The sequence below is a fragment of the Palaemon carinicauda genome, chromosome 30 (assembly GCF_036898095.1).
Source record: "Palaemon carinicauda isolate YSFRI2023 chromosome 30, ASM3689809v2, whole genome shotgun sequence".
Classification (NCBI taxonomy): domain Eukaryota; kingdom Metazoa; phylum Arthropoda; class Malacostraca; order Decapoda; family Palaemonidae; genus Palaemon; species Palaemon carinicauda.
Window position 1 is genome coordinate 88,226,175 of NC_090754.1, and position 13,250 is coordinate 88,239,424.

Here is a 13,250-nt window from a genome sequence, read left to right on the forward strand (position 1 = left end):
GCTGTCATTTGAAAACTACAGCTCTAACACAACAAAGTACATATTCAGGTACAGTATAGTGTATAGGCAGATGATAATTTGAATAGCTTAATTTGACTTTTAATTAAACCCCCTCTTCTTTTCCATGTAGATGATGAAAGAGAGAATCAGGAGGAAAGTAGAGCTTGATATTACTGGAGCATTGCCAAATTTTTCAAAAAATCCTAAGGTGAGTCTCAAATAATTTTGTTTTACAGGACTTGTAAATTAATAGGGTTTTAATTTTTACTCGTAAATTTTAGTGCAATTAGTTTACTGTAGTTGAAACTCATGCTGACTTGGAAGTGATTATAGTTTGTTGCTACACGAAAACAAACCTTCGTCATTTAATGTTGGTAGACATTAGTTCCTTATTATCTTTTAACCCTTCATCCCCATGCTTCTTCCTAGCTGATGTTTCCTACTGGCAAACATACATTGATATCGCTTCACCCTCATTCATTCGTGCCTCATCAAAATCATTCTTCCACCTATACTTAACACTCCCTTTCTTATGTTTTACCTGCTCAATTATTCTCTTCTTTACACCTTCATACTTAACATCCCCTACACTCATTATCACACCAAACATCATCAATAAGTACCCTGTAAAATATTCTCATAACTCCCTATCCCAAACTCTTACTATCACAATACTTAGCCTGACAAGACCTTTCATTCTCCCTGAAAATGTCATGTGCAACCCTACTGCTATGTTCATTAAATCTTTCTCATCAAGGTACCTCTCTCATAAACAGTCTTATATATTTCCTCAACTTTATTCTCACTACTATCTTCACTGCCTAAATCCCTTCTAGTTTCCTCCTTCCTCATTTGAATTCAATGAATGTAATCCTACATTCAAATTCCTATCCTGATCATTCCCTTCCTACCCTTTTTCTTGCTTAACACTTTCACCCATTCATGATCATCCCCACTCACCCTAACCTTTTTTCTTTTCATTCTTCGTATTAAATTTACCTTTCTTCTCATTTTTCCTTTCACCTTTCTGTTCATCCTTACTATGCCTAGTCCCTTTACCTTTAGGGTTGTGGTGGCCGATGTGGTAACGTCCCTAACTGGTGAATGGCAGATTGGGTTTCGAGTCATGCTCAAACTCGTAAGTATCCTTGGTCGCTGCAATCTCACCATCCCTGTGAGCTAAGAAAGGGGGTTTGGCAGAGCATATAGGTCTATCTCCTGAGTCATCAGCAGAAATTGCTTGGCCCTCCTTGGTCCTAGTGTGGGTGGGGAGGAGGTTTGGGCACTGATCACATGTATATATGGTCAGCCTCTAGGCCAGGGCATTGTCCTGCTTGATAGGGCAAGGTCACTGTCCCTTGCCTCTGCCGTTCATGAGCGGCCCTTAAATCTGTAAGCCTTCACTATTTCTACTTCCCCATTATCACTTACCTCAGCCTTCTTCAACCCTTTACCCAAAACATAGGCCACTCCTTCGACTGCCCCTTCACCCATGAACATTTTCATCATTTCAGTTACTTGCCCCATCATAGCTTCTATTCGTTCCTCATTCTCTCGCTTCCTTATCTCAACACCCTCTTCCACTCTCTCTACAGTTCCCTACTCATCTCATTCTCCACACTCGGGTGACACATAAGTTTCTGCTAACTTGCCAACACCAACCATGTTGCGACAACTGTTTGGTACCCTTGACAGTGAGGCATTTGTTGACAGAATGCCCCACTTATAGCATGAAAAAAAATTGGCATCTGTTTGAGGCTCGAGGTGAGGATGGCAGGTTCATCCTTGCCCAGATTCTTGGATATGATGTGTTCTACAATGCTACCGGCATTTTTAGATATACTGTATTTGAGAAGTAGGTATTTTGATAGTTATTCAACTTTTATAATGACATCTTTGCTTTTATGATTTTAATTGAATATTCTTTTAATTTTTATTTATAATAAATGGTATCGTCATCAATGACCTTTGATGTCAGGATGCTAGAAAACTTCAAATCAATCAATCTCCTTATTCTCACAACAACTTCTCATTCTCAACTGCTCACTTCTCCTCTCATTCCATACTCAACCATAATTCCTTCCTTAGTAACTTAATGTGCTCCTCCATTTTCATAAATCCTAAATCTAATTATAAATCCTAATTCTGTCCCTTGTCCAACAGTCCAGTTCCTTTCCCACCTTGGCAGTCCCTGTTCGGGTGCTAAAATAATGTGGCGGGATGTCATAAGACCAAATCCCACACCCTTACTTGCTGACAAATATCTCTACAAAACAAACTTTACCCTTACATTTACACAAACTAGACTCTTGGACAGAAGGCACAGTAAAACAAATCAAGACCTTAAAACTATATTTCTTACGAACTGAATAATCACTTCATACTAAAATTAACTGCATTCAAAATATAATTCAATACATATTATGATAACCTTTACTCAAAAAAATAATTAGCTAAAACCATAACGGACAAAAAACTTAACATACAAAATAAAAGAAAAACAACCACATTCACATAAACTGAAAGAAAATACTAAGACTTAAAATTAAACCCCCACCACAACCATAATGTTTATATATATAGTTTTGGGCTCGAGCCATGCCGTCTTGATAGAAGTTATTCTAGGCAGCTTTCGCTTTCTACTTGGGATATTTCCTGCGAGTGATGTACCAGTGGGTGCTCTTTCCATTGCTGGGGCTCGTCCTTCTGGTTACCAGATTTTTATGAAGGCTCCTGTGGGTGGTTTTTTAAGTCCTGTGGCTGGTCTTAGGTTTACCATCTACCTATGAAGTCTTCAGTAGGTGCTCTTTCCAGTCCTGTGGCTGGGCCTTTTGATTACCAGCTCCCTATGAAGTGTCCAGTAGGTACTCTTTCCAGTCCTTTGGCTTGAAATTCTGGTTACCAGCTTCCTGTGAAAGCTCCTTTGGGTACTTTTTCTGGTTTTGTGTCTGGGCTTTTGGGTTTTCAGCCTCTTATGAAGTTTCCAGTAAGGACTCTTTCCAGTTCTGTGGCTGGTCCTTGTTATAAGCTTATCATGAAGGCTCCAGAGTTTGCTCTTTCTGGTCTTGTGGCTGGGTCCTGTGGTTTTCAGCTTCTTATGAAGTGTTCCAGTGGGTGCTCTTTCTAGTCCTTTGGGTGGGCCTTGAGGTTACCATTTTTCTATGAAGTGCCCAATAGTTGTAATATCAGAGACCTACAGGTTACCAACTTCCTACTAAGGGTCCAGTGGGTGTTGTTTCTGGTCCTCTATCTGGGCCTTTTGGTTACCAGCTTCCTATGAAGGCTCCAGTGGGTGCTTTTTCCTGTCCTTTTGCTGAGCCTTTGGGTTACCAGCTTCCTAGGAAGTGTTCAGTGGATGCTCTTTCCATTCCTGTGGGTGGGCCCTCGGGTTACCAGCTTCCTATTAAGGTTCCAGTGGGTGCTGTTTCTGGTCCTGTGGCAGGTCCTTCTTGTTACCAGCTTCCTATGAATTATCCAGTGGGTGCTCTTTCCAGTCCTGTGGCTGGGCCTTCAGGTTACCAGCTTCTTAAGAGGGTTCCAGTGGGTGCTCTTTCTGGTCCTTAGCCTGGGCCTTTGGGTTACCAGCTTCCTATTAAGGTTCCAGTAGGTGCCCTTTTGGGTCATCTGGCGTAGCAGTTGGGTTACCAGCTTCTCATAAAGATTCCAGTTGGTGCTCTTTCCAGTCCTGTGGCAGGTACGTGGGTTACCAGCTTCCTATGAAGGATCTAGTGGGTACTCTTTCTAGTCCTGTGACTGGGCTTTTGGGTTACCAGCTACCTAATAAGGTTCCAGTAGGTGTTCTTTCTGTTCTTCTGGCTGGGCCTTAAGGTTACCTGCTTCCTATGAAGCATTTAGTGGGTGCTCTTCCCAGTCTTGTGGGTGGGCTTTCGGGTTGCCAGCTTCCTATGAAGGCTCCAGTGGTTCCTCCTTCTAGTTCTGTGAGTGGGCCTGCGAGTTACCAGCTACTTGTGAAGGTTTTAGTGGGTGTTCTTTCCAGTCCTGTGGCTGGGCCTTTAGCTTACCTGCTTCCTAGGAAGGGTCTTGCTGGAACCGATTCATTCCATGATTTGAGGCTCTGTAGTACAGGGGAAAGGAAATCCTTGGCAATCCCATGATGGATGCACCTTTTGCCCAGAGTCAAATACTTCTCGGCATAAGTATAGTGACATGACATTCAATTACATTGAAATTTGAGAACCTTTCACCATTTCCATATTCACTATATAACTTAAAAGATCCATCCTTCAATGCATGTCCCCAGCCAACTCCAGCAGAGGCTGTTTTGACGATTCTGCTTTCAGATGGATTTTCTTTCCTTCCAAATCCCTTCAGTTACCCAAGGCCCTGGTAACTAGGAACAAAAAATTGAAAAACCAAATTAAGAGGATAATAAAATGAAGAAAGAAATCAACAATCCTCGCACCAATTAAGGGAGATGATATTGCCATCAGTATTCTTGAAAAGTGACTGGGAGCATTTTCCAAACCAAAGGGAAGAAAATTAAACCGAATGAAATTATCATTGGCTACAAATGCCATTTAGCATTTACTGTCTTCCTGGATGGGTAGTTTGATAGTACCCAGATTTTAAATAATTAGTTTTAACCTTTTTACAGTTTGCTAGAATCTTCTCTGGTCTGTTTTGATACCAGACTAAAAAGCTCACATTTTGTCCAGAATGGTGAAATTGGCATCCACGTCAATGAGGAAGGTGCTGCTGAAAGGAGTTTTTACTTGGCTGAAGAAATTTACCTTCTTCTTGGTTGCATATCCAAAAGAGTTTGAGGGCATCACAGAACTAAAAGGTTTCTGTAAAGTCTGACTTCTTTAAAAAAAATGAAATACTCTGGTTAGTACCAATCAATTGAGCAACAATTTTTGTTTAGTCACAGATCATTTTAGGAGTGCAGAGTTCAGTACCCAGTAGACCTTGTTCAACTAGTGTCTGCTGTGAGTTCTTTGGAAGTGGGAGCTATAAGGGGATCTCAGATAGTCATTTCTTCAGTAGTAAAGCTACTATATAAATCCATCTACAATGTTTTTTAGAACTTAGAGCAAAGTTTGAGGTACTGGTAGCATTCGATCTGGACAAGGTAGAGAAAATTCAGTATAGTGATTCTCTATGCAAATCTCTCTTCTCCAAGCCCTAGGGCACAAAGCCAAAGCCAATGCAAAGGCAATGGCCACTCCACTGCCAGAGATAGAAGGAAAGGTTTTTGGTTCTTCCTAAAAAAGAAGTCAGCTTCCTTTCACAAACCTGCATCCTATAGCTACCAGCAGCAGGCTCAAAAGCAACTTTCAACCTTTCTGTGGTAAATTAGCTCACAGCAATCTGTTGTGTTAATGAAGGCTTACCTGTTATCACTCCTGGTTATTTTTTATGCTTTCCATATGTTTCATCTTAATAAAAGTAACTTATCAGTTTCTCTACTCTTGTTTTGTATATAATTCATTATGGGTATTGTGTTCACTAACTTTAAACCTTGACTTTGGCACAATTTCAAAATTGTATCTTGGTTTCATTCTCGATCATATCCTCAAAACCAGCTTCTTCCATTCCTGTGTGGCCATCCAGCTCTAGCGATCAGCATCCTATGTGATTGTGTTATGTCTGTCACAGCACTTGATTGTCTATTCCATATTTCTAGCATATCTTTTGCTTTTTTTTATTGTGGTGATTAGAAGTAAAAACTCCTGCATAACCATCTATCCTAAGATGATCTTAACTATAAGTTATCACACTTATTGCATTTGTATGATTATGATAATTATGATTTATGCTTCATTTTTCTTGTAATAGAATTGATATCCAGAAGGTAACTGTGTTTCCAGGTCACCAGAATCTGCTGACTGACAAAAAATCAGATTGTTAGATTCATAAACTAAATTGGCAATAGCTTATTTTTAGACTATGATAGGGTAAGATGTTTTCTTGATGAGATGTAAAGATGTGAAAATTAAGCAACGCATCATTGTGAAGTTACACAGCCAGATAGGAATAGATCAGGGATGGTGTACAAGCAGAAACTGGTGATATGAATAATTGTGTAAAATTATTTGTACTTTGTACCAGAGTGATATAGTTCCTCCGATGTGCAATCCTAACTGGAATGGATCCCTGTATCTTGCTTAAGCAACCATAGGAATTTTGTTAATAGCCATAAAGTAAAATCAGTATTGAGCTTAAATGTAAAAAATGTCTTGCATATTTTTTTTTTTTGCGGTGAGACTATTAAACAAGAGTGTGAAAGAAATAGATTACTACCAATATAATTCTTAAAGGTATTGCTGGTACATGGACTGTATAGCAAATCCTTTCATGGAGCCAAATAGTATTTTGTCGCACTGGGTAAGGAGAGAGCGTCGAGATGTTATCACGACGCGACCAGAGAACTTACTGGAGATCGAGACCTGAGCAAGCATGCTCTCTGACCTGGGAATACCCTCAGGGCGTGTTCCACTCCACCTGAGGTTACCCCTCATAGAAAACGGGACTAGGGTAAACTACACAAAACTCTGGTCGGTTGGGAGGAGATCCCAGATACTCCTAATAAAGTAGTTCGAGGTAATTAGTGTTAGGAAAAATACAAATTACTTAAAATTTGTGATTTTGTTACTTTAAAGAAACACATAATTTATCCAAATTTGTGAAATAAGATTTTATTTCCCCAGGTCAGTGATAGTGAATGGGTTGTAGCTCCAGTTCCCAAAAGAGTTGTTGACAGACGACTTGATTTAGGTGATGTCTCTCCAGCAAATACAGAAAAGTTTGTTGCAGCTCTATCTTGTCCAGTTAGTGGGATACAAACTGACTTCGATGATGGACACTGTCCCACATGGAAAGGACAGTTACGAGGACTTCATAATGTTTATAGAGCTGTATTTGGCTTGATCCCTGGAGTTCCAGACATAAGTAAAGTGCCTGTTTTAATGTTAAGGCCTAGGGCATGGAATATGATTGAACACAATATGCTGGTAAGTAATCTTTTTTGTTGGCATATTTATTAATCAGTTGTAACAAGAGTATTATTGTAAAATATTAAGCAAAGGTGTGTACTGTTAAGAATTAATGGAAATGTATTTTTTTTAAGTAAAGTAGGGCCTCAGTTTCGGAGTTTAAATTCATTCTGGGAGTGAACTCTCAACCTGAAGTGCTCATATTTTTAAACAATTTTTCCCATAAGAAATAAAATTAAATTCACCTGTTGCATTCCACAAATACAAAAAGGCACATATACATTAATTTTCAAAGGTTTTGTAATGGTAATTACTAAACAATTTATAACACCTAACATCATGAATGAATAAAGATTAATCATTCATAATGAGAGAGAGCAATGTATTTGAGAATGTATGTGTATATTATATATATATATATATATATATATATATATATATATATATATATATATATATATATATATATATATATATATATATGGCTGGTGTATCTTGAGTAGACAAGGTTAGGAACGAAGTAGTGAGGGTGAGAACGGGTGTAAGAACTGAGTTAGAAGCTAGAGTGGATACGAATGTGTTGAGGTGGCTTGGCCATGTTGAGAGAATGGAAAATGGCTGTCTGCTAAAGATGGGGATGAATGCAAGAGTTGATGGGAGAAGTACAAGAGGAACACCAAGGTTTGGGTGGAGGGATGGAGTGAAGAAAGCTCAGGGTGATAGCTGTGAGAGAAGCAAGAGAGCGTATTAGAAATAGGAATGAATGGCGAGCGATTGTGACGCAGTTCTGGTAGGCCCTGCTGCTTCCTCCGGTGCCTTGGATGACCGCGGATGTAGCAGTAATATGGGATTAAGCGTTATGAAGCTTCATCTGTGGTGGATAACGCGGGAGGGTTTGCTGTGGCACCCTAGCAGTACCAGCCGAACTCGTTTGAGTCCCTTTTCAGGCTGGCAGGAACGTAGAGAAGAGAGGTCCCCTTTTTTGTTTCATTTGTTTGATGTCGGCTACCCCCCAAAATTGGGGGAAGTGCCTTGGTATATGTATGTATATACAGTGAACCCTCGCTACTTCGCGGTTCGACCATCGCGGATTCACCACTTCGCGGATTTTTTTCATAACCCATGTATGTACATATATCGCGGATTTTCCGGAAATATCGAAAATACCGCGATGTGACCGATGGTGCGAGATTGGAGAAAGTAAGGAAAATTGAATCATGATTGATTTTCAATATAAATGAAACTTTGAGGAGCAACAAAGATATCATTTGTTAGAGAGATAGAGAGAGGTAAGGAATGGGAGGTAGTGAAAAGTAGCCCACAGAGAGAGAGAGAGGTAGAGGTAGAGAGAGAGAGGTAGAGAAGTAGAGAGAGAAAGAGGTAGAGAGAGAGAGAGGTAGAGAGAGAAAGAGGTAGAGAGAGAGAGAGAGGTAGAGAGAGAGAGAGGTAGAGAGAGAGAGAGAGAGAGAGAGAGAGAGAGAGAGAGAGAGAGAGAGAGAGAGAGAGAGAGAGAGAGAGAGAGGGGGGGGTTTAAATGTAATAAACAAAAAAATTTGAAAGGTTATAACACATTGGTGCTTATGTAATATCAACTGTATACTATAGACGGTTTGAATAAGTTAAGAAATGGTATAAACATACTTTGTTAGTGTATTCGTACACACTCAAGAGTGGCAGCTAGATGACAGCTAATCTAATCACAGCCAAAAGTAAAACAAAAAGAAGTCAACAATACTCGATTTTTAAAACACACCCGAAATTTAAAAACAAAAGTACACGCTTTCTTAATGTGCAATTAACTATTTAAAGAGTGGCAATTTTCTAGAATAAAATTATATTTCCCAAAAAATAGTGGTTTGCTGATGGTGGGCCTAAGGGCTGGGGAAGTAGCATAGGAGGTAGTTGCTACTTGGGACTGAGGAACCAGCACGTATTGCTGTTGGGGTTGACCCTTCGAAGTGAAAGGTTGACTCCCTTGTGCCACCGGGATGGTTTGAACCACCTGTTGGGACTGCCGTTTTGGAAGGAATGGAAAGATCTCAGACTCTTTCTACCTCGAGATTGGTTGCTGGCCGGTTCGAACTTGTGCTTGGGGACTAAGCCCATCGAACCTTGAGGCTCTGATTGACCCTAGCAACTCCAGACTGGGGCTTTAATGAGCTTGTTAGGCTCATGTCTGATAGTGGCCTCAGACAAGACATGCCTACAGCAACGACGTCTGGCCGCAAAGAAGTCGTAGGAATCAGACAGTAAGGTTTGAAGTAATGACTTCGTCAAGACCTTAAAAGGTGGTTCTTCTTCATACATTAAAGAGGTCTTTTCTGCCATTGTAGCCGAGTTGATAGGTCTACTCAGGCGCATACAGGCTTCGAGCTCAAGGCATATCAGAGATTCCGGAAGCCTGGGTAGCCACTCACTGAACTGAATGGGAGCACAGTCAGCACTTAATTTACCCGATGTGAAGGTTGCCGGGGCGTTAGTCCAGCAATCGTGATCCCCCAGGGACAGGAGGGAGGTCGGATGCGTTTCCTTCAGCTGCGGTAACGGCTTGTCCTCGTTTATTGCCTGCTGAGCAAGGTCCGATATCTTAGTGACACAAGGAGTAGGGGTTTACTCCTCCACTAGAAACATCGTGTACGGGCTCTTGTGAGGTGTTAACGTAGTGTTAACACACTCCCACTCGTTGAAGGGCCGGACCCAGGTGGACTGAGCCTGCCCCTTTGGGTACATTTTGGTTTCTTTGGGGACCTTGTCAAACCTTACGAGTGTCTCCTCGGTAAGGCATGCGAAACCAGAGAGAGGGAACTGTAGACCCGGCGGGTAGAATTCAAAATCTTCTACAGTCCGGGTGCCAAACCCTTCGATGGTTAACATACCATCTTTGAAGGGAGAGCGCAAGGCCCCCTTCCACGGATTGCTTTCAACGAATTCCGGGAGCTTAGAGGCATCCGGGATGATATATTGTGCTGTTGAGGTAGCCCATAACAAATGAGACCCTGTATGAGGCTATCTGGTTTAGCACTCTCTCTTCCCCCTAATGGGCAATAATTCCATTCAATTGTCAAGTTCACAGAGGCACCAGGAATCTTCCATCCTATAATTCGTGGTGACTCAGTATGTGACACGAGGTTTGAGCCAGTGAGCTACAGAGGTCCGTAAATTATATATATATGGATAAATATCAGCACAACATCGTGTTCAAATAGAAATAAATTTCTACCTCATCCCTGGGATCGGTCGCTGGCCTCTTCTAATGAAAGGTCAGGTTGAAACTAACCATGCCACGAGAGGCCATGCATCAATCTTGAAAGGGCTGCCGGATCGAAGGGAGCCTCCGGGGTCGTAGGTTTCAGGCCGGGCTTCGCTCTCGACCCAAGAGAAGTCTTAACTGGTTTGGTGATTTGGAAGACCTGTGAGTCTTTGGTAGGGCTGGCAGGTAGCTTTAACTTTAGGGACAACGGGACGTGGCCCGACATCAGCCACGTGCTTCCTTGAAAACCCTAAAAGGAAAAGACACAGGGTCTCTTTGCCCTGACACTCCAGGCAAACCCGCCAACCCAGATCTAAAGAGTCGCCAAGGTAGAAGAGACTGCGAGCTCCGAAAGAGGGTATATCGTTACTAATGAACAAGGTAACTCCGTTGGGAATGTAAAATAAATAGATCGAGAATAAATGTTTAAATCGATCAATCACAAAGGAAATAAAATGAAAATCCCAAAATAATATATCCGAAGTTATAATTATAGATAGTAACGACAGGGGCACCTACAGTGTCCCATAGTAGGGTAGTAACCCAAAAAGATCCGGGTGTTCCGAATTCTTAAAATAGACCGGTATGAAACCGGGACAAAAGGCTATGAACAAAATTTCGGACCGGTATAATAACCGGGGAGAAAACTTTCATAAATTAACTGACATTGTCAAAATAATTCCATAAAAGGTGAAGATTATCAATGAAATAATATTGTCATAGCGCGAAATATACTATCCCGTCGGTACTGGGGAAGTATAGAATAACATAAAGATACATAAGTATCCCATAGCAGGTCAGTAACCTAAAGAGATCCGGATGCTCCGAATTCTTGAATTAGACCAATATGAAATCGGGACAAAAGACTATGAACAAAATTCAGATCGGTACAGTAACCGGGGAAAAACTTATCATAAATTAACTGACTTTGTTAAAACAATTCCATAATAAGTTAAGGTTATCAATGAAAAAATATTGTCATAGCGAGAAATATACTATCCCGTTGCTACTTGGGAAGTACAGTGATACCTCGGTAGTCGAACGACTCTATACTCGAACGACTCTATACTCGAACAATTCGGAGTTCGACCAAAATTTTCGAGAAATTTTTGCTGCGGTGCTCGACCAAAAATTCGGTACTCGACCAGCCGAACACGTGACGACCGCATGGGCTTTGTGATGATCGCGCCATCTCGGCCACTCTCGCTTGTTCGGGAAGCATCAGTTCTCTCGAGAGCGTCACTCAGACAACGCGCGATCAGCATTCGTTGTGATTTAGTGATTTTCAGTGCTTTTAATTGCTTTTTTAGCTTTCATAATGAGTCCCAAGAAAGTAATGAGTGTTAAGGGGAAGGAGAAGAGGAAAACAGTGCGAACAACGATCGAGTTGAAGAAGGAAATTATAGCGAAATATGAGAATGGTGTACGAGTGTCCGATTTAGCGGTAGAATACGGAATGGCGAAGTCGACCATTTCTACGTTTTTAAAGCATAAAGAAATGATTAAGAAGGCGAATGTTGCAACGGGAGTTACGGCGGTAACTAAGCAAAGGCCACAAGTGATTGAGGAGATGGAAAAGTTGCTTTTAATATTTATTAAAGAAAAACAGTTGGCCGGGGAAAGTGTTAGTGAAGCGTTCATTTGTGAAAAAGCGTTGCATATCTATGAAGAATTAGTGAAGAAAAGTCCGAGTACCAGTGAAAGTGATTCATTTACATTTAAAGCGAGCAGGGGTTGGTTTGAAAAGTTTCGTAATAGAACAGGTATTCATCGTGTTACTAGGCATGGGGAGGCAGCTAGTTCGGATCAAATTGCAGCCGATAAATACGTGGGGGAATTCGATCGGTACATAAATGAACAAAATTTGATCGCACAACAAGTCTTTAATTGTGATGAGACTGGGTTATTTTGGAAGAAAATGCCAGCCAATACGTACATTACCAAGGACGAGACGAAGATGCCAGGTCACAAGCCAATGAAAGATAGGCTAACATTGTTGCTGTGTGCAAATGCAAGTGGCGATTGCAAGATCAAACCCTTGTTAGTGTACCACTCGGACAACCCCCGGGTGTTCAAACGAAATAATATTTGTAAAAGTGCACTACCAGTTATGTGGCGCTCGAACACTAAATCTTGGGTCACAAGACAATTCTTTACTGAGTGGATAAACGAAGTGTTTGCCCCCCAGGTTAAGGCTTACCTCATTGAAAAGAGCTTGCCAATGAAATGTCTTCTGGTTATGGACAATGCTCCTGCACATCCTCCAGGTCTCGAGGATGACTTGAAAGAAGAATACAGCTTTATCAAAATCAAATTCTTGCCCCCCAATACTACTCCCATACTCCAGCCCATGGACCAACAGGTCATTTCAAACTTCAAAAAACTCTATACCAAGGCCCTTTTCAGAAAGTGTTTTGAAGTGACCAGTGACACGAAGTTGACCCTAAAGGAATTCTGGAAGGAACACTTCAGCATCCTCAACTCTGTTAACATGATTGACCAAGCTTGGCGAGGTGTGACCTATAGGACATTGAACTCTGCCTGGCGTAAGCTGTGGCCATCATGTGTCACAGAGAGGGAGTTTGAAGGTTTCCAACCAGAGGCGGGTCCAAGCACTGCTACCCCTGTAATTTCTGATGACACTGATGTCGTTGAGGAAATTGTTGTCATGGGCAGGAGTTTGGGGCTTGAGGTCGACAAGGATGATATTGATGAGCTTGTAGAAAGCCATTCTACCGAGTTGACTGTGGAGGAATTGTTGCACCTGCAACAACAACAGCAGCAGGATCTGATTGTGGAGCAGGAATCTTCAGAAGAGGATGAGGTAAGGGAGGATGTTCCAAGTTCTCTCATCAATGAAATTTGTTCCAAGTGGGCAGATGTGCAGGCTTTTGCTGAAAAATACCACCCAGAAATTGCAGTAGCAAACCGGGCAGTGCATATGTTTAATGATAGTGTCATGTATCATTTTCGAAGAATACTGCAGAGGAGGAAGAAACAATTAACAATAGACCAGTTTTTCACAAAAGAAAAGAAAGCTGCTA

General features: G+C 41.3%; 1 protein-coding gene across 1 annotated transcript in view; it reads left to right on the forward strand.

Moving 5' to 3' along the window:
• Positions 1 to 13,250, forward strand: part of LOC137623637 (malate synthase-like) — a 177,630-nt gene that overhangs the window by 53,671 nt on the left and 110,709 nt on the right. Inside the window, exons 3-4 of the mRNA XM_068354470.1 lie at positions 131 to 208; positions 6,672 to 6,974. Of these exons, the coding sequence (XP_068210571.1) occupies positions 131 to 208; positions 6,672 to 6,974 (381 nt within the window). The remainder of the gene's footprint in view (positions 1 to 130; positions 209 to 6,671; positions 6,975 to 13,250) is intronic.